The sequence below is a fragment of the Myotis yumanensis genome, unplaced genomic scaffold, assembly GCF_028538775.1.
Source record: "Myotis yumanensis isolate MYYU_CA2020_CCGP unplaced genomic scaffold, mMyoYum1.0.hap1 SCAF_3, whole genome shotgun sequence".
Classification (NCBI taxonomy): Eukaryota; Metazoa; Chordata; class Mammalia; order Chiroptera; family Vespertilionidae; genus Myotis; species Myotis yumanensis.
Window position 1 is genome coordinate 183372267 of NW_027223754.1, and position 22780 is coordinate 183395046.

Here is a 22780-nt window from a genome sequence, read left to right on the forward strand (position 1 = left end):
TAGCTTACAAATTTTTGTTTATTTCTTCATCAGTATTTTAATGGGAGGTTGGAAGAAAATGCATTAGGGGTTGCTAGATAACTTCAATTAAGGACTGTGAGAGATATGACTTAATACATACATGACAGATGGCATGATGGCATAAATCCTCCATTGTACTAGACTTTGGGCTTTGCTGGGGTCCAATCCCAGCAGGTCCAGGGGTCCCCAAAGGTGTGGACGGAGTCGGCGAAGAAGGAATGACACGAAGACAGCCTTCAGTTGGTCAGCAGCCTAGTCAGGACCTATAGCCAGGATCTCCAGCCAAAGTTCTGGTCGGAGTTCTGGTTAGGAACTGATGAGGATCTGACGTTTATTGTCTTGTTACATCCGTATTTATACCAGCCGATTTTAATCCTGTCAATTTCTATTACAAAGGTTAGGGCGTTTCTTATCTCCATTCCAGGGAGTAAAGATTATGTAGCTTAACTACCCGCCTGGCACTTAATTAAGGGGTTGTATCCCCTCCCTAACCTCAGGGAAAGATCCCCACCTGGGGAAACAACCTTTCTCGGAGAGGTGACCTTGGTTAAAACACATGGCGCTAAAGGGAGCAAACATATTAAAAACAGTATGCTATATATGCCAGGTCCATTGAAACATATGCTGTATAGATGTTTCTTTCCTGCAGCGACTGTGTCAAGCAGCAAGGATGGACCGGCTTCCGGCAGGGCTTGAGTAACTGCTTTGTTTTTTTTAAAAAGGTTTAAGGCTTTTCTCCTTATTTAGGCTATGAATTTCTCTCCTCATTTTTTTTTTTTTTTTACTTCCACCTATTTTCTAGTCACTTGCTTTATTGAGTTACACAAATACTTTTTCTTCTATTACATACTACTCTCACTTCAAATTTGTATGGTTCATATATTCTAATCTTAACCACAAATGCACAGTCATATAACAATGAATACTCACATTCATTTTCATTTATAGTTTTTTTCATTATTGTAAATTCATAGGTAATTCATTGCCCCATCATATCTAAAGAGTATGGGAATAGTTAGTAAAAGGACCATAAAATACACAAAAATAACATCCTATTGAATTAATACAATGTTGGTTGGAAACCCAGCAAGAGAAGACTTTTTTTTTCAACCCTTACACATATGTTACACAGTCGGCTCAGGCAGAAGGTACAGCACCACCATCATTATTTAAGAATTCTACGTTTGCTTCATTCACAGATTTTCTTCTATTTTCTGATGCCTTGGTATCTTTTCCTTGATATACTTTTTTCATAGCATAAATAAATACAACAAACAAAATAACTGTTGTGAATTTTAAGCTCTCAATCAAGCCCAGGAAGGTCTTTCTGTGAAAAGAGGAAGAAAGTCAATTTTTATTTTAAACTGTGTGAAACACTTTACACACAGCTTCTCTCCAGTATTCAGAAGACTTTAAAGGCAGAAAACAAACAAATGATGTTTGAAATTATACATGAAAATATTAAGGCAGCAATTCTAGTTATTCTTTTTATTGGAGCACAAGGAAGCTTTTATTATTTTAAGTGAAATATTTAGCCACAGAATCTAAGGCTGATTAATGATCTACCCAGTGCTTTCTATTAAGTGAGGACTGGATAAAGAAGATGTGGTACATACTAGTATACACATGGAATACTACTCAGCCACAAGAAAGGATGAAATAGCGCCATTTGCAACAACATAGGTGGACCTTGAGAACATTATGCTAGTGAAATAAATCAGACAGAAAAAGCTAAGAACCATATGATTTTGCTCATATGTGGAATATAAAACTTTAAGTTATGAACACAAACAGCAGAGGGAAGGGGTGGGGAAAAAAGGGGGTTCTAATACGAGGTGACAGGAGAAGATTTGGCTTGGGTGGTGGGCACATGGTGCAATATACAGATCTTGTAACACAGAAACCCACACATGAAACCAATATGTTCATGTTGACCAATGTCAATTTAATAAGTAAAAAAATTAAAGTGAGGTATATTTGGAATGCTTTAACTTTCTCAAAGACAGATTAGTTTATGTGGAATGTAATAGATTATAAAGGAAATGAATTGACTGAGATAATAAAATTGAATCCATTCTGATTGAACCAGGAGCCACTGTTTAGTTTATAGGCTAAATGCAGTCCAAAATGCCCTGCAGTGTGGCCTCCTGGAAGTATTTAACAAAATCACATGAAATGATGTAGCACACATGGTCTATTCCTGGGATTCTCAACTGTGGCTGCACATTAAAACCACCTGAAGAGATTTCAAAACGCCCACGTCTAGGCCACATTCTTTGACAAATTAAATAAAATATCTCTGAAGGTGTGACACAGAAATTAGTACATTTTTAAAGCATCTCAGGTGATTATAATGAGCAGGAAAGATTGATGACCACTGACCTAGTAGGTTAGGAAGCACTCACTGGCCTCAAGGCAGTGTTAACTAAATGTTGACAAGTTTTATGCAAAAAATTTTTTTGAACAATTATTAGTTTTGATTGAAGATGAATGGCATTAATCATATAATTTTGACCTGTTTAAACTTAAGTTCATTCAAATTGCTGTAGGATCTTGTGGTGTACCAGATATGACGAAAGAAATATTTTAAAATCTACAAAAATATTTGCTTCATGCTTGGGTATGTCAAGTAGTAATACACTAATGTTAAGCTTTTCAAAACTTTTACTGCCACCAAGAAAAATTAATATGGGTTTCTTATTATGTGATTGTTATTGAGAAAATTTGAGTAAGTTGTTTTTAAATTTAGGATTAATATAAAAAAAATTTTATTTTTTGAATTAGCAATTGTTGATATTCTTTGTCTATGCTAGATAAAATCAATGAACAATTATATGGTTACCTCCAAATAATAAATCCAAAAAATCACTAGGTGACAATTTAACTTTTTGTTGACTACTCATTGGTGAGCACACTGCTATTTTAAAAAGTTGCACATTAAGCCATCTTTATGCAATTACTTTGCAATGAAGTATTTTAGGCATGAACACAATTGACCAAAGAAAAAGTGATAAGGCCTGTGAGTGAGCTCCAAAGTGCATAGAATTATAAAGAGGGATAGCTATTTCTAGCTGGCTGAAATGGTGCAGATTTTGGGAAAGATTATGTAGTTTGAATCATAAAGTATGTAACATTTTCAGACGGCCTTCTTTCACTTAGCAATGTGCATTTAGGTGACTGCCTTGTCTTTTTTTGTTTTGTTTTGTTTTTAGCGTGATAGCTCATTTTTTTAATTATTGAATAAAATTCTGTTGTATAAATGTACCACAGTTTGTTTGCCTACTTACCTACTGAGGGACATGATGTTTGCTTCCATATTTTGGCAATTATGAATAAAGCTGCTATAAGTATAAAAGTGTAGGCTTTTATGTGGATATATGTTCCCAGCTCATTTGAGTAAATGATTAGGAGCACAATTACTTGATTATACAATAAACCTAAGTTTAGCTTTGTAAGAAACTGTCAGAGACTTTTTAAACTGGCGGTACCATTTTGCCTTCTCACCAGCAATAAGAGTTCCTGTTGTTCCACATCATTTCCAGCATATGGCATTGTTTATTCTCAATTTTAAAAAGCTCTTTATATGTTGAGGACATTTTCCTTGCGTCTATGTTGTGAGTTACAAATTCTTTTTCCAGTTTAACTTTTGTCTTTGAACTTTGCTTAAGATAAGTTTTGTGATACAGTGTTTTAAAAATATTTTATCATTTTTTTTCTACTATGGTTTTGAGGATTTGGGTCACACTTAGAAACACATTCCTGCTTCCTAGATAATTAAAAAAATTTCTATCATAATTTCTTCTAATACTTGTATTTTCAATATTTGATTAATCTGCAATTAATTTTTATTTACAGTTAACATATTATTTCCACGATTTTTCTAGCTGTCTACCTAGTTGTTTCCTTATGAATAGAATAGTATAGAAATGATTCTCTCCTCTTTGTTTCCCATTGGCCTATAATTTAGAGCCCCAGATGATTATTTTGTATCTTCAAAGAGAAGTCAGAGACCATTGAATATAGCTGCTGTATGAGGGGAATGTTTGGAAACAAAAGAGATTTGGGTAGAAATCCAAGATCTTTTTGTCACTAGCTGTGTGATATTTGAGCATTATTCACTCTCTTTAAATTTTAGTTTCTTCATATTTAAAGAAAAGGAGAAAAATAATCATATTCTACAGTTTTTATGGGTATTAATATTAGATATCAGATTGCTGATACAACACTGGATATAGTTCATTAAATGATGGCTATAATTAATACTATTATTATACTGTCAATAATATATCATTCTTTAAATTCTTTAAGTTAATCAAAGAAAAACAAATTAATAAGACACATTAATGACAACTTACCCATAAAGTGAGGAATTATAGATCCTACAAGAACCTTGCTTCCCAGAGCTACTGATGGACCACTTCATACATGATCTATCAATCAGAGCCCCAAAATATATAGGAGCTAGAATTCCTCCTGCAACATGAGATGAAATGTCAACCCAAGGAACACATTTCAAATGTAATGGTGTAATCCACATTGATACATTTGGGATTAAGTAAAAAGTTAAAAACTTTTCAGGACTCTTCCATTGTTTTAGCCTAACTGTACTCAAGAATCAAGATTATTGGGAACCTCAAAGGATAAAAGGGGTCAAATATATGGTGACAGAATGATTTGACTTTGGGTGGTGGACACACAATGCAATATAGAGATCATATATCATAAAAATGTATCCTTGAAACATATAATCTTTTAAACCAATGTCACCACAAGAAATTTAATAAAAATTAAAAAACAATTCAAAAACCATATATAATAGCACAGACATCTTTTATCAACTCTCACCCTTATCACCACATATAGGAACACTATATGCCTGTATACTCTGTTCTTATAGTGCCAATTGATTTAAGCCTGATTGGTGAAAAGAAGAATGTTGTTTGTAAAATATGAATGTTATATTGGTTCATATCCCCCCCTTTTTAAAAATTTTTAATTTTTTTTATTGATTTCAGAGAGGACGGGAGAGGGAGAGAGAGAGAGAAACATCAATGATGAGAGAGAATCATTGATCCGCTGCCTTGCTCCAGCCTCCCTCCACAACCTGGGCATGTGCCCTTGTCTGGAATCGAACCTGGGACCCTTTAGTCCACAGACCAACGCTCTATCCACTGAGCCAAGCCAGCTAGGCCACTCTCCCCCCTTTTTTTTGGCAAAGAGAGCTGGGAGAGTGGAAATAGACATAGCTTCACAGGGAAATGAGAAAGCTCTCAGCTTAACTGCTGCCAAAGCAGGAGATTTTCAACTCCATTTTTTAAAAAAAATTAAAAGGTAAGTGCCAACACCAAGACTTCCTCCCCAATTGTTTTTGAATTGGTAGTCAGTAGGCATTTTTTCCATAGAAGCAATAGGTTCCATTGTGTCATATTTTGGACATATCAAAATAGGATGCCCACAAACTAGGATGACAAAATTCCTTTTTTATTCTATTTTATGTCATAGAGGAACTTCCTTTATCCTCAGTCTCATTTCAGCATGTCTGGCTCCCCAAATTCTATGTTCATCTGCTAGCTTCTGTGCTCTAGATTATGGAGTAAGGCCTCTTCATTGGATCTGGACAGAGGAAACAACAAACCCTGAAATTTCCCCAGCTTTCATTCAAAACACTCCCTTATTCTAACATGCTCATTTCTTTTAGTTCTCATTTCCTCTTGCATTTTAAACTTCTGATAAAAGTTAGCTGCCCCAGCCTAGAGAACTAGGCAGTGGGAAGTGAGGTAGCGTTAAGTCCACTTCTGTTGTTTTGTAGTCTCAGTCTGACTGCATTCCCAGGCCCTTCCTGAGCTGTTTGGAGTACTAACCCCCTCAGTGTAAAAGGAAGGCCCTCTACTCTGCTTATGGGAAGAAATATTCTTAATTCTGAAAGTAAAGCAGAACAAAACAAACTTTACAGACCATCTATTTTTGTGCTGGAAAAAGTGTAAAACAAATATGATTCCTTATTCTAGTTAAAGATGGACTTGAACCAGAATTAACAAATTCTCTTTTAATTCACCCAGTTTTCCTCTGTCACATATTATTTGTCATTTATCACAAAAATGGAAATCAAATTTATTCATACTTTTTTTTTTACTTTCTTAAAATTTGAAATTAATTATATTCTGTCTTTGAGCTTTGATGTGAAAATTTACATCTTGAATTTATAACCTATTTATCATACCTAGTGCTCGTATAGTGAGTGTATGGAAACCCACTGCAAGTGATTTCAGTTCAGGTTGAACATTTCTGAAATAAAATAAAAGCAAAAACTTCATTAAAGCATCTTTAAAATGCCAAATTGAGTTCAATATTAAAACATTTCTGTGTCATTGTTCTTCATGGTTGAATAAAAACCCTTAAGTAAATAGCTGACTTTATTTAAAATTACATTTTCAGTTGTTTGAAAAGGAAAATATCTGAATGATAATAATAATTATTTTTACCTTATTTATTTAATGCATTATGATTTCAGGACAATTTAACAAACATTTTCACATTGGCTCCTTATGAAATCCTATAAGATAGTGGTCAGAACAGACATTATTATGTCTAGGAAGAAGTTGAGTCTGTGTGGTTTATTTAGTTGACAGGCCATGAGCACACACTTTAGGTCTAGGTCACAGCACAACTCTTTCTACCATCTTATTTCTGTCATTGCTGTTAACAGAAAAGTTGACTAATATGATCCAGGAACTACATAATACAACCACGGGGTTGGGGGTCAAAAATATCTGTACTTTAGTGTCTAATTCTAATGTATATTTTTATTTTAGAGTCTGCTTCCCAAAAGTTTTCTTTTGATAAAATCAAAGGCTGGTGAGACATCAATGCCTGTTTTTGACATATGGTAATGTTAATCTTAACCACTTTCTCAATATGATAAAATATAAATGTCATTAATGATGGAACAAAGATCTCTCAAACCCCAGTTTTCTTCATGAGAGATTTTAAACTCAGAAGCTAAGACTGGTTGAGATGCAAACTAATATGAGATGATTTTCTGTAAGTTAAAATCTGCAATTTGGCAAATATGGAAGACTTCTCCTTTTGAGTAGACAACATTTATATTAAGGTGGAGTAGTATCTGTGAAATAAATTAGTATAAAAATGTCACAATACTCAGGGTTAGAGTAGAATTTAAACAATTTTAGACTCAGTTTATAGGTCTATATTCATTTTTACAAAGTCAATACGTTTGTTTGTTTGTTTTTCCCCTTCCATGTCATGCTGTTGGCTGACAGTTACTTGTAGTCAACTACTTAGGTCTTATATTATAAGTATAATTAGATGCTTACCCAGGTCACCATCTTTATACATATACTAGAGGCCCAGTGCACGAAATTCGTGCACAGGGGTGGGGGGGAGGTTGGGTGGGGAGATCCCTCAGCCCAACCTGCACTCTCTCCAATTCGGGATCCCTCAGAGGATGTGCTACTAATGGCTTGGGCCCACTCCCCGTGGTTCTCTGCTCTCTGCAGGGCCTTCCTGCTCCATACCATGGGTATGGGCAAGCAGACCCTGCTGGGCGCTGCCTGCTGGCCCTGCTTGCCTGCTTGTGGCTCGCCACTGCCACTGCCCAGCAGGCCCTGCTGGGTGCTGCCTGCGGCCCCCCTTGCCGCTATGGGCGTTGCCATCTTTGTCATGGAGTGATGGTTAATTTGCATGTTACTCTTTTATTAGATAGGATGTTCTTAAGACCTACATTCAAGTCTTTTATGTTTTCAATTTTAGGCGATTGAAAAATTACTTTCACTGATAGGGCTTGTCTCATCTGTACCTTCCTAACCTTGCAGTTTTATCTTGTGCCATTTCTCTCTTATTAACTATGTTTCAACCAACATGCTTCTTTGAATTCCTCAAACACACCAGTTCTTTCCTGCCTTGAGCATTGGCACCTAGACCTGTGAAGTTCTTCATTTGGCTAACTTTAACTTATTCTCTGGATCTTTAGATTAAATGTCATATTTTGGAAAAGTGCTCTTTGAGTCTTCTTCCTTATAGCTCCTCACCTCAATCCTAAATTAGATTTTCCTTTTAATTCTCTCAATAGAACTCTTTTCCTTTATGAATATTAATGATAATTTGTAATTATGTGTTTATTTTTAAGCTTATTTATCTTATGTCAGTCTTCCCTGTCAGACTCTAAACTGTATGGGAATAGGTACTTTATCTGTTTTATTTACCCTGGTATATTATATTTATCAAGCACAGTTCTAAATATTTGTTTAATGAGTGAAGAAATAAATGAATTCTGTTCATATATATTTCTTTTGTCTGGGAATGTATTTGAGAGACTAGGTCAAAAACCATTCTAAGAGTGGATTAAAAGCTTTGGAATATTATAGACCTTATACAGTAGGGCTCCTAAATGTTTTCTTCAAATAAAATCAATAGGTAATTCATCCTGACAGGCTCATTAGGATACAGGTGTTTCAAAATTAAAAGTTCATTTAGAATCGCAACAGGAATTTTTTAAGGATTGAAGCAATTATCAATTAGTCTGTGTTTTAATATTTTTAGCAAGAGGAGCAAGTATAGAATCTATTTTTTTATAATGTAAAAATCAGAGCTAAATTATGATTAATGATGACATTGAAGTATCACAATAATCCTAAGAAAATGCATTCTTAGAACATTAAAGTGTAACAAAGTATGAATTTGGGTTCCAAATATATTATGGAAAAATATGTACATTATTAGGTGTGTTTATAGTCTAATATACATAAAAATATTTTTTAAAAATTATACTTACTTAAAAACCAGCATGATAGTTGAGACCGTTCCCAATGAAGAGGTAAATGAATTCAGGATTTGCACTGCTATATACATATAAAATTTTTTTACACACTGATAATCTCTTGGGCATGCACCCAAAATCACTGAGTTATTTTTGTTCTGGAAACCAGTTGCTTCTACACAACTACAGTTATGAAACACCTAAAAAACAGTTTTTGAAATATTATGGAATATATCTGCACAATATGATTGGTCTATAAATACAGTCCATTATAGTTAAGGAAGTCTCATTTATTCAAGCTAAAATAATTGCAGATTTTGAATAAAATAGTCTAAAAATACAGTTGTGTAATGGTTGAAAGGCAAAATAGTTTCCTGGGTTCCCTTCTAGAAAAAAAAAAAAGGTAAATGACTATTAACATTTAATTCATTTCTGATTTAAAAATTAGGAAAGAATAGAAGAAATTAATGTCTGAAACTCTGTATGTAATTTTCTCATTAATATAAATTCTCTTACTATCTCTTTTCTACTCACGTTTGCTATGTATAACACACCTAATTACTCTCTTTAACAATTTCTACTAAGTATCAAGGACATTTCTTGAGGAGGGATTTCCCAAGGAATTCAGAAAATATAGTAGTTTGGAAGGGGTCAAAACCTGGAAGTAGGCAGAGTCCTTCATTGGAATAAGGCAGAGTCCAGGGGAAAAGTGGCCAGTCAGGGGTGATGGAATTCTACCTTGGCAGTAAACACTACATTCAAGAGCATAATGAGATTATATCAGTGGTTCTCAACCTTCTGGCCCTTTAAATACAGTTCCTCATGTTGTGACCCAACCATAAAATTATTTTCATTGCTACTTCATAAACGTAATGTTGCTACTGTTATGAATCGTAATGTAAATATCTGATATGCAGGATGGTCTTAGGCGACCCCTGTGAAAGGGTCATTCGACCACCAAAGAGGTCGCGACCCACAGGTTGAGAACTGCTGGAATAGATGATCTTATTACCAGATCTTATTAAATCCAACAGAATACCCTAATAGAACATAGAAGGAGAAAACTTAGGAACAAATGATTTTTGAGATTTAATTTTGCTTCTCTTCGGGAGCCAGAATGATGAGTACTGGGCTGTGTGGCTACATTGTGGGGAGACAAATCTAATCACTCGTGTGAGTTCAGCTAGCACTACCCCAGGAAGAGGAAGAAGTCTCACTTCCCTCCTACAAGCTAGTGGGCACCATCCACAATGGGAGGCTGTTTGGATTAGCCCTGCCAAGTCCTGGGTACCTCCACTGGGTGTAGTTCTGCAGAGCGGCGGGGAGGCTGGGGTGGGGGTTGGGGGGAGAAGAAAGAGTGGCTCAGAGCAGAAATATTCAAAGTGTGAGGCTATTGTCTGGGCCTGGGACCAAGTGCTTAGCTCCCCTCCCTCCCCTCACCCTTTGTGGGCTGGGCTGGCATCATCCCCAAGAGAGACATTTGATCTATCCCCCTGAGCCCAGGGTGGCTGAGTCTCTCCTGCAGAGGGGATGGCTGACTGTACCAAACCTGAACCTGCAGGGACCCCTCCTAGAGGGAACTAGAGTTGGAGACTGTGGCAGAGACTGAGGGGTTTGTCTTTGAAGTAGGGGCCACTTTCCTCTCATTGAGTGCCTGCCTGCATGATCCCCAGGTAGGGGACTCACTAGCTCTATCCTCCTGATCCCAGTTGCCCCACCCTACTGAGCTTACAACCAGGAGAAGAGGCTGTGGATCAAGGCTAGCCTCGGCTCACACTACAGTCTTTCTTTGGAGAGCTCTGGAGGAAGATGAAGCAACCTCAGGGGAGGCAGCATAGCCAATAGGTGGAGGCGGACCTCAGGGAGCCTCAGTCTTTTTACAGATCTGCCCCCTGCCCCCAGTTCTAACCTGAAGGAAGCCGACATTTTTACACAGATTTGCCCCTCCCATGCACACTCAGGTCCAGCAGACACAGACACAAATGTGAACAGCATGGTAGCTACAGATAGGCAGCCCAAGGTTGGTTATATACAATGTTGACAGTGACCTGTACCTGAAATTCACTGAAGTAGACTCAGAACCAACACAACCAGTGGTGGGCTTCACACCACACCAGGGACTGACCCAACTAGCTACCCAGGTGACACACCCAGAGTGGGATTCCTGCTGGGAACAACTCCATCTCATGGAGTGGGGGGAGGGGGTATCCCCTACATAGCATCTCATACACGGTGAATGAAGTTTACCATTATAGTCACCCAGCCTGAAGGGTCAACTCCACACATAAAAGGGCAAACAGCTTTCAACATTCAAGACTCAACTACAACAGGATGTACACATAACCCACAAAAAACATTTCTGGAGCACAGAGCTTGGGTGGATTTGGAAGATTGTGCCACTGAGCCCAACAAGATACCTCCATCATAAAGCCATTATAACAAGTTTAGGAATCATAGCAAATCTACCTAATACACCGAGAAAAAATGGGGAGACAAAGAAAAATTCCCTCAACAAAAGTATAAGAGAGAAATACCCAGAAAAGGAATTAAATGAAATGGATGAAATGGAAGCAACCAAAATACCAGATGTAGAGTTTAAAATAGTGGTTATAAGGATGCTCAAAGAATGAATAATCTCAGTGAGAACTTAAGCAAAGAGATTAAGCATTAAAAAGAACACAGAAATCATAAAAATGAACCAGTCAGAAATGAAGAATACTATATCTGAAATTAAGAAAACATTAGAAGGAATCAACAGCAGGTTAGATGAAGCAGAGGATTGAATCCATGAATCAGAGGACAAGATAACAGTAAGCACCCAAGTAGAGCAACAAAAAGAAATGGGAATTAAAAGAAATGAAGAAAGTCTAAAAAACCTCTGGGACTACATCAAGTGTAACAACATCCACATAATAGGGGTACCAGAAGAAAAAGAGGAGAGTGCAAGGGGTAGAGAACCTGTTTGAAGAAATAATGGCAGAAAACTTCCCTAACCTGGTGAAGGGAAAAGTCACACAGATTCAGGAAGCACAGAGAATTCCAATCAAATGAACCCAAAGAGACACACACCAAGACACATCATAATTAAAATGGCAAAGATTAAAGATAAAGAGAGAATCTCAAAGGTAGCAAGAGAGAGAGATAGTTATTTACTTAAAAGTGAGTTATCATGAGGCTGTCAGCTGATTTCTCAACAGGAACACTCAGAGACTGGCATGAAGTATTCAAAGTGAAGTATTGCAAAGATCTGCAACTAAGACTGCTTGATCCAGAAAGGTATCATTTAAAATTAAAGGGGAAAAAAGAGCTTCACAGACAAAAAAAGCTAAAGGAGTTTATTACCACCAAACAAGTATTGGAATAAATGTTAAAGAGGCTATTTTAAGAAGAAATAGAGAGGAACATAGATATAGAGGGAAAAAAGACACCATCACTAATCACCAGAGAGATGCAAATAAAAACCATAATAAGATATCAGTTCATGCCTGTCAGAATGGCTATCATCAGTAAATCAACAAATGAAAAGTGCTGGTGAGGATGTGGAGAAAGGGAACCCTAGTGCACTGTTGGTGGGAATGCAGACTGGTGAAACTATCATGGGAAACAGTATGGAGGTTTATCAAAATATTAAAAGTGCAATTGCCTTTTGACCCAGTGATCCTTTTTCTGGGAATATATCTTAAGATTCCTGAAACACCAACTATAAAAAATATACACTCCTATGGTCATAGCAGTTTTATTTACAATTAGAAGCCCTGTGCACAAAATTCATGCACTGGGGGGGGGGGGGGGGTGGGGAGGAGGGTGTCCCTGAACCCAGCCTGCACACTCTCCAATCTGGGACCCCTTGGGGGATGTCTGACTGCCAGTTTAGGCCCGATCCTTTTGGCAGTCAGACATCCCTCTCACAATCCAGGACTGCTGGCTCCCAATCACTCACCTGCTGGCCAGCCTGATTACCCCTGACTGCTTCTGCCTGCCAGCCTGATCCACACCCTAACCACTCCCCTGCCAGCCTGATCGATACCTAACTGCTCCTCTGCCAGCCCGATTGCCCCACACTGCCTGCCCTGCCAGCCCGGTTGCCCCTACCTGCCCTCCCCTGCTAGCCTGGTCACCCCTAACTGCCCTCCCCTGCAGGCCTGGCCCCCACCAACTGCCCTCCCCTGCAGGCCTGGTCACCCCCAACTGTCCTCCCCTGCAGGCCTGGTCACCCCCAACTGCCCTCTCCTGCCAGCCTGGTCACCCCCAACTGCCCTCCTTGCCAGCCTGGTCCCCCCCAACTGCCCTCCCCTGCAGGCCTGGTCACCCCCAACTGTCCTCCCCTACAGGCCTGGTCACCCCCAACTGCCCTCTCCTGCCAGCCTGGTCACCCCCAACTGCCCTCCCCTGCCAGCCTGGTCCCCCCCAACTGCCCTCCCTTGGTGGCCTGGTTGCCCCTAACTACCCTCCCCTGATGGCCTGATTGCCCACAAATGCCCTTGCCTGCCAGCCATCTTGTGCCCACACAGGGGTGGCCATTTTGTGTGAGGGCATGGTGGTCAATTTGCATATTACCTCTTTATTATATAGGATAGCCAAGATCTGGAAATATCCCAAATGCCCATCAGTAAATGAATAGACAAAAGAACTATGGTATATTTACACCATGGAATACTGCATAGCTATAAAAAAAGGGAAAAGAATTCTTACCTTTTGCGACGGCATAAGTGGACCTGAATATTATTATGCTAAGTGAAATAAGCCAGTCAGAGAAAGAAAAATACCATATGATCTCACTTATATGTGGAATCTAATGAATAAAATAAACTGATGAACAAAATAGAAACAGAGGTATGGACACACGAATAGATTGACAGTTGTCAGTGGGGAGGGGGAACTGGCTGAAAGAAGTTGAAGTGATTAGCCAAAGAAAATATATGCAAAATCTATAGACACAGACAACAGTGTGGTGGTGGCCAGATGAAGGGTGGGTGGGGGCTGGGTGGAGGTTGGCAAAGGGAGGGAAATTGGGACATCTGTAATAGTGTTAACAATCAAAGTAAAGTTAAAAAAGAGAGATATCTGACAAATAATTTGTAAATCAAATCTGTGATTCTGATTAGGGGAGAAGAGAAAAAAAACACACCTAATACTCACCATAGATTTCTTATTGCCACTTGAAGATTTACATCCTGCTAGACAAGGTGATATGTAAGTTATTCCATTGTCCCCACAGACTGGTTCCCATTCAGTTTCATCACAATTGCAGTCTGAGTTGCAATACGAAAGTGGTACATTTATGTGAGATGACACTGGATTATTTCTGGAAAGATATGATAGACATATATCAAAAACAGAGGAGAAGAAGAAGAACAGAGGAGAAGAAGGAGAATGAGAAGGAGGAGGAGAAGGAGAAGGAGAAGAAGAATCCCTAACTGGTTTGGCTCAGTGGATAGAGCGTCGGCCTGTGGACTGAAGGGTCCCAGGTTCAATTCTGGTCAAGGGCATGTACCTTGGTTGGGGTCACATCCCCCGTAGGGAGTGTGCAGGAGGCAGCTGATCCATGTTTCTCTCTCATCAATGTTTCTAACTCTCTATCTGTCTCCCTTCCTCTCTGTAAAAAATCAATAAAATATATATTTTAAAAGAAGAAGAAGAAGAAGAAGAAGAAGAAGAAGAAGAAGAAGAAGAAGAAGAAGAAGAGAGGAGGAGGAGGAGGAGGAGGAGGAGGAGGAGGAGGAGGAGGAGGAGGAGGAAGAGGGGGAGAAGGGGGAGGATGGGGAGGAGGAAGAAGAGGAGGGGGAGGAGGAGGAAGAAGAGGAGGAGGAGGAGGAGAAGAGGAGGAGGAGGGGGAGGAGGAGGAGGGAAGCGGGAGAGAGGGGAAGTGAAAAGAAGAAAAAGGAAGGGAAAGGAAGGAGAGAGGAGAGGAATAGAAAGGAGAGAGGAGAGAGGAGAAAGGAAGAAAGGGGAAATAAGGGAAAGCCATGTCCTTTAATTCGATAGAGAAATTTGATGAGCAATGAAGCCAAAATAGCAAAGTTTTATAGGACTTATTCACTTTTTCACCCTCTCTTTACCCAGATATAATTTATGTTAAAGATAAGGTAAAACAACAAAAAGAAAGCAAAGAGGATAGGTGAGATGTAGACAAGAGATTTTGTGACTCTATCAAGAAATTGCTCATTAAATAAGTCACTTCATTTTTCTGTTACTCAGTTTCTCTTTAGCAAGGTAATGGCATTAGGTGAAGGTTCCTCCCAGCTCATTGTTAAGTCCTCCAAATCTGTGAATGTTATTTAACTAATTTGAATTTTAAGTGTTATATTTTCATTACATAGGAAAATAATTTAACATGGTTAAAGCAGAATCCCTAAGGATTAATTTTTTAAAAATCAAGAAAAAAACAATCTGTTGAGAAAGACTAGAAACACTCCATTTATTTTTTAAATGAAACTACAACATCCTTTATATTGACTAACTGTAAAACATGGTTATATTTATAAAATATAATCTTTATTTTAAAATATATTTTATTGATTTTTTACAGAGAAGAAGGGAGGGGGATAGAGAGTCAGAAACATCGATGAGAGAGATACATTGACCAGCTGCCTCCTGCACATCTCCTACTGGGGATGTGCCCCTAACCAAAGTACATGCCCTTGACCGGAATTGAACCTGGGGCCTTTCAGTCCGCAGGCCAATGCTCTATGCACTGAGCCAAACCGGTTAGGGCTAAAATATAATCTTAAAACATTGCTAAAATGACAAAACAGAACTCTTCGTAATTACTTTTCCACTTGTAGATTTTTAAAACTATATTTTGGCTTTTGGTAAAATCTTGATAATAGATTGATAAACTATCTTTGAATGAAAATATAATTTACATAAAAAAGAAAAAAGTAGATTCTCAAATCCCAAAATTCTATTATCATTAATTTTACTAAAAAGCATCTTATATCCAATTCTGCTTGGGGACATACAACTGGAAGTGCTTAAATTCAATGATTAATGAACCAGCCCAGACATTGCAATCAAAACTCCTGTGTTCACATTAATTCTGCCATGTTAACAATGTAACTATTCTTTCTAAAATCAATTTTGTCATTTGTAAGCCATATATAATAGCATCAATATCATGGGATTTTTTTTGGAAAAATATTAATTTGGCAGTTCTCAAACATTTTGTTCTTAGTAGCTCTTCACACTCAAAAGTTTTGGGACTCTCAAAGTTTTTTGTTCAAGTGGGTATATCTGTTGATATATAGTCTATTAGAAATCAATGCTAAGAAAACTTTAATGCATGAGAATACACAAGCACACATATCATTAGCCATCAGACTGGTGTTATCATTGCATGTCTTGTAGGCTTAGAAAATATCACTATACATTCATGAGAACATGAGACTGGAAAAGATAAATACTGTCTTGGTATCATTTAAAAATTACTTTAAAATTTGTTGACACTAGAATAAGCTTTCAGGGACCCCTATAGACCCTCAGGCCACATTCTGAGAACCTCTGCACTAATTCATACTTTTAAAACTTACCCCAGTGGCTAGCATTTCATAAATGCTGAATACATTGATTCTGTTGTTTACTATCGTTAGACTATGCATTCCATGAGGGCATCGTCTTGACCTTTAAGAAAGCACTCGGCAAAATTTACTGATTGAAAAAAATCCCAGAGAACTGTAGCTGCCTTCTTTCGAATTATGGCACAGTTTCTGTACTTGTTTTCAGGGAACTGGCTAAAAGCTAAAGCCTGCCCTGGCAACCAGGGAGCCCTTGAACCAAGGATGTGATGTGGTGCCATTCTGGAGTCATTGTAGGACTGCAGACAAGTCGTAGTTTATCTGAGTCTCAACTAATAAAAAAAGAGATTATAAGAGGGTTGGGCTGCATGATCACTACCATTCTTTTACTGTTAAAGTTTAATGTTGTAGGTACTCTGTAGCTTGACTTACTAGAGTGGGTGATGCTCTATAGAAATAATCAACAACAGTCAGGATTAGGAGGAAGTGAAGAGATAATGCAAGGCTAGGTTGTCAAGCCTCCAAGAATAGGGTGATGCTTAGGTAAGGAAATGTGGGAATATTTGACAAGTTAAAATTGATGCTTCATAGGATCCAGAGTGAAAAGCTTTGAGCCAACAATAAGGGTCACTAAGTATCATGGTTACTAAACTGTGATTCAGGGATCCTTGCTTGTTGCTTGAATGTGAACCTTCCTGAGCTCAAGTTGTCAGCTGTATTTAGGAGATGATAAGAAATCTGCACAGGAATCTTGCCCTTGATTTGGGGTAGAAATACTTAACAATATTTGATAATAATAATAGAAATGAAAGGATTTCTAGGATGTGATATGCAATTATATATAGGATGCTCATCAATTCTGTCAAAGTAGACATTACCAGAAGAAGCAGTATTAGTTCACAGAAATGGAGAATTCATTGGTACAATGTTTTCTTATAAAAGTAGTTGTTAGCCCTAACTGGTTTGGCTCAGTGGATAGAGTGTTGGCCTGAGGACTGAAGGGTCCCAGGTTCGATTCTGGTCAAGGGCATGTACCTTGGTTGCGGGAACATCCCCCGTAGGAGGTGTGCAGGAGGCAGCTGATTGATGTTTCTTTCTCATCGATGTTTCTAACTCTCTATCCCTCTCCCTTCCTCTCTGTAAAAAATCAATAAAATATATTTTTAAAAAAGTAGTCGTTAAACATAAAAATTAACTGCAGATACAGATAGTTCAGTTGCTTTTAGACAATGTCATTTGTATTCATCTCATGATCTATCCAAGATTATAATGGTTAAGACTAAGAATTTTGGAGTAAAAAACCCTAAATTTAAGTCAGAATCTTAACATTGCTAGCCATATAATCTGCATATTCTCTAAACCAGTGCCACCTCATTTTTTTGGTTGATTTTTCTTTGTTAAATGGCATTTAAATATGTAAAATAAATATCAAAAATATGTCTTTGTTTTACTACGGTTGCAAATATCAAAAAATTTCTATATGTGACATGGCACCAGAGTTAAGTTAGGGTTTTTCAAAATGCTGACATCCGAGCTCAAAAGGTTCGACTGTGATGACTGCTCTAAACCTTGCTTTTCCTAACCATAAAATGGGGATAAAAGTGTCCATCACTCATTGTAAGCACCCCACACATGGTAACTATTATTATAAACTTTTTTAAAAGCAAGGAATAAAAAAAGATTTTTTAAATCTTAAAAATGTACTTTTTAGGAATTTGTAAGTTAGAAATTTCTCTCAAAAGGAAGTTTAGTTAAAATTATCATCTACCCTGGTTTCTTTAAAGTCTTTTACATTGAGAGTTTATACATTGTACAACTGATATATTGATATATACAAACCCATCATAGGTCAAGGTTAGGCCAGCAACTGATTTGCTTTCACAGATTAGTGCAAAATTTAATAGGTAAAGTAGGAGGGTCAATATGTTGATAGAAAGTAAATATTTGGCAACTCCAAGCAAGGTAAATTTGAATCTTTTAATGATATATCCTCCTGCAAACATTCCAGTGGCAATAGTTGGTATGGTTATGAATCCTAGAGATAAAAGAAAAAATAGTAATTATATACATACAGTTATTCTGGAATGTCTTTACATATGAAACGCAGTGTATATCAACCAAGTTCATTATAATCTCATTATTTCTTAAGACTGGCAGGCCTGGTTGGAAGTAGGGTACCAGTGTACAATATGGGAGAGATAAAAATGATTTTTCTTGCCAATGCTGAGGGTTTTGTTTCCCCAACAGCAAAAGTCAGTGACTGAGAATATTTTTATGTCTGAACAGATACTTTCTATGAGATGCTTTTTCCCTTGGAAAACAACAAAACATCATCTTCGTGCCTATGAGACGTTCATCTTACCATCTAAAATCCTTCACATCTCCTCAAAACGAAGAGTTCCAGTTCTTAAAAACGCATACCAAATTTGCTCAACATTTTAGAATTGAATACTTGAATTACTATCTCTTCTTTATTCATTCAAACACACATATACCCTGAGGTGATAAAAAGACCTGTATACAGTATTAAACATGGTTGGTCCCTCTTATAAGTCTTCCCTTTCATTGTCCTTCAAGAGTTATTAAATATGAAGACCACTCTAATAAAGAAAATTCAGGCTGGGAACATTACTGGGAACAAAATTAACTCTTACAGTTCAGACTTTTAAGTTCAATTTGAGCATCATACATAATTAATATTTTCTTGTTTATTTATGACCTACTCACATGCCACTTGATAAATTCAATTTAATTTATCAAATATTTATTAAGTTACTACTGTACTGGGTGTAGGTGAAGAATGATGTAGGAAAGCCATTCCTTCATAAGCAAGCTTCATTATGTCATAGGAAATAGATATTGTAGTAAAAGACCCCTCTCTGCTATATGGTATTTGTTTTGAATTTTGTAGACATCAATGATTTGTTTAAACTGCTTTTCTTTGGGAAACATCAATGTTCTATTTTTTGTAAGTAGCTGGATCCTGATTCAAAGTTCATGAATTAAGAAAATATAATGATTACATTAAAAAGGATTTGTCTGTGGATTTCAGCACTACATTTTAAGATCCAATTATGCAGATACCATGTGTAAATGTTCCATTTACGTGCAATTGTTTTCTTCAGGAATTTATCTATTCAAAAATAATATGAGATATCACTTCAAATACAGAACAAAGATGGCATCACAAAATGACCAAATTTGATAATATTTGCAAAAGAATAAATTGAAATTATACTTACTGAAATACGAAGTTGCCTTCACAACAAAATGTCACTTAGAACTCAATTACTTTGTACTATATTGCTTATCAAGCAAACAGAAACCATGTGTCTTACCAAGCACTATGTTGGTCTCAGATGCTGACTGACCATATTGTTGTTCTATGTATTTGAAGACAAAAGTAATAATACCAATATAGGCACTGGATTGTATCAATGTCAAAAACAAAAATAAAACATATAGGGGATTGGTAAGGATGCTTTTTAAGGACTGGAAAAAACCTATAAAAACGAAGTATAAAGAAAATACAATAATTAAGTTAAATATATATTAATACCTTAATTTTATAAATATGTTACATAACATTTAATATTATATAAATAGATAGCACAGAAAGTCAGAATACCTGTCAATCCTCTCAACAGTTTATTATATATTCTTTCCATTTTTTCCATATAGGCATTTTTATTTAGTTAGTTCATTTTACCTAGATGGGATCATATATACATGTTGTTTGCAACTCGCTTTGTTCACTTTGCATTTGGTTAGTTTTTGTCACTCGACCATACAACTACATACATGATTAATGAATTTATTCATTCATTCAACAAATATTTGGTTTTTAACTGGGTACCAGGCAATATGCTAGGTGCTCAAGAAACAAAAGTGAAGAAGACATGCAATGTCTCTTATTTATTAGCACTTAATAATATAATTACTATCTATATAATAAAAATCTAAGCGACCATTATGGCAGGATGACCAGAATGACCAGTCGCTATGATGCACACTGACCACCAGAGGGCAGATGCTCAATGCATGTCAGTGTGCTCCCACAAGGGGAGTGCTGCTCAGCCAGAAGCCGGGCTCATGGCTGGCGAGCACAGCAGAGGTGTCGGGAGCCTCTTCTGCCTCCATGGCAGCGCTAAGGAACAGTGAGCCGAGCGGTAAGGAGCGAGCAGGTGGGTGGTAAGGAGCGAAGGATCCCGGATTGCAAGAGGGATGTCCGCCTGCCAGGCCTAAGCCAGGGATAGGGCCTAACCCGGCAAGCAGACATCCCCCAAGGGGTCCCAGACTGTGAGAGGGCGCAGGCCGGGCTGAGGGACCCCTCTAGCGACTTCGATAATCTTAACTACTACTATTGCTTCTGCTCCATTTTTAAATATTTATGTAAGCAAACTTCTGCTATATGATTACCACAAAGAAAAGTCTTACTCTAATTATCTAACCTCTGTCTTCTTTCTCTTTACTCCATCTCTCCATGTAACAATAGTTAACTTGCCCAGTTTATAGGCACTCATAATTTCTTTTCTTAAAGAATATATTTTTATTTATTTCAGAGAGGAACGGAGAGGGAGGGAGAGAGAGAGAAACATCAATGATGAAAGAGAATCATTGATCGGCCACCTACTACATGCCTCCTACTGGGGATTGAGCCTGAAACTTGGGCATATGTCCTGACTGAGAATCAAACCACGACCTCCTGGTTAATAGGCTGATGCTCAACCACTGAGCCACACTGGCTGGGTTCATAATTTCTCACATTTAACTTTACCATAGTACTTAAAGATTGTATTGCAAGTGTCTATAATATATGCTTCTTGGTACAATCCACTAGATTGTAAATTCTTGGAAAACAGAGGCAATATTCTATCACCAGGGCACAGTACGGTGCCTGGTACCATTTGTGAATAAGTGAATGAATGAATGACATATAACAGTCCTTTTAACCCTCATAGTGTACAGCATATTATTTTGAAATGAATATATACTCTCTCATTTTAAAAGCAACAGATATTTTTAGTCTTTGGTTGATTTCTCCCTGCTAAACACCACAAACCTAATCCTTTTCTCTTCAGAGAGTATATCATTGTTCAGAAAACATTTGCTAATCTTAGTAGGGATCTTAGAATAATAATTCAGCTCACTTTAGTGCAGAACAAAGCCAACTCTAGATGATTTGAGTATGACCTATTATTTTGGAATACTCATTCCTCCCTTTCACTGGGATTAACAATTCCAAGTGACAATAAATATGATATACTTACCAGTTATGTTTTCAGTCACCTTTTGCTCATGGTCTATTGGAAAAGTCATTTGACTCCTTTCCTCATTTGTTTTGAACACATGCAAAGATACTGAAACTTTCCTTTTTTTCTGTGGTTTATCCAGATTTTTGGGAAGGAAAAAGAATGGTATGGAAGACATAATAGATAATATTCCAGCAAAAAGGAAACTAAGCCACCAAGCACCAACCCAACGAGAGTCCTTAGGAGTTATTCTGATATTGCCTATAATAAAGAATTAGAATAGGACAATAAAAATTATTTTGAAATGCAGTAAATTCTGGGCAATAGTGGTAATGATTGCTCTCCTCCATTGATAAACAAATAAACTATATCTTATCAGTTCTGAGGCTCTATTTTCTTTTTTCATACTTTGTCATCTCTTAAATTAGGGTAAGCCCCAAATTTGATGGCATCATATGATTGCTGTTGTCCAGGAATCAGTCATGTCATTGCCTGAGCTGGTGTGAACTTGGTAGCTTTTCTGGTGACATGACTGGACAATTGCCATCATTGAACTTTTAAGCCTGCAAACCATTGAAATATCAGTTATGAAAGGCATATTATTCCTTGTTATTGTCTGAAAACTATTGGCACCATCTGCTGAGGTTAAGAAAGCACCAGCAATGATATTTACAGAACTTTGCAAAATTTCTCACAGCCTATCATGGAGTTTCCTCCCTCCTCCTCCAGAAACCTGCATTTCCAACTCTGACAGCACAGCAATTATGAGTAATATGCACACACTATATCTAAACAAATATAAATGAGCTATTTCAGTGAGCATAAAGTAAACATTCTAAGTAGTAAGAAAGCACAACACATACACACATACCCAGACACATGTACACACACATCATAGAAGTTTGAAGCACATTAATATTAGCACTACACTTGGATCTATCAGAAAACTTAGTGACATGAAAAAATATTGACTTTATTTAAAACTGTATAGAAATAAATTATCCATTCTATTTCATGAAGTAGCTTTCAAGTATGCACAGATCTGGGTTTAGAATTGATTTATATGGTAATATTGTTTCATAATCAGCAACTCAGATTTTAGGAAACAATTGTAAAAGCAGTGACTCCATCTATATGCTAATTATTCATCTGTCAGAAATGTCTTTTGATAGCATTTTTCTTGTTCTATCACTGGTTTACATACAGGAACTAGAAGT

At 37.2% G+C, this 22780-nt stretch overlaps 1 protein-coding gene across 2 annotated transcripts in view; it reads right to left on the reverse strand.

Moving 5' to 3' along the window:
• Positions 1 to 261: 261 nt before the first annotated feature.
• The window catches only part of SLCO1B3 (solute carrier organic anion transporter family member 1B3), a 41892-nt gene continuing 19373 nt past the window's right edge, over positions 262 to 22780 (reverse strand). For both annotated transcript variants that reach the window (XM_070410605.1, XM_070410606.1), the window contains 8 exons: positions 21582 to 21824; positions 19650 to 19814; positions 18151 to 18346; positions 13937 to 14102; positions 8813 to 8997; positions 6242 to 6306; positions 4377 to 4494; positions 262 to 1348 (listed from right to left, as the gene is read on the reverse strand). In XM_070410605.1, the coding sequence (XP_070266706.1) occupies positions 1159 to 1348; positions 4377 to 4494; positions 6242 to 6306; positions 8813 to 8997; positions 13937 to 14102; positions 18151 to 18346; positions 19650 to 19814; positions 21582 to 21824 (1328 nt within the window). In that variant the 3' untranslated portion in view covers positions 262 to 1158. The remainder of the gene's footprint in view (positions 1349 to 4376; positions 4495 to 6241; positions 6307 to 8812; positions 8998 to 13936; positions 14103 to 18150; positions 18347 to 19649; positions 19815 to 21581; positions 21825 to 22780) is intronic.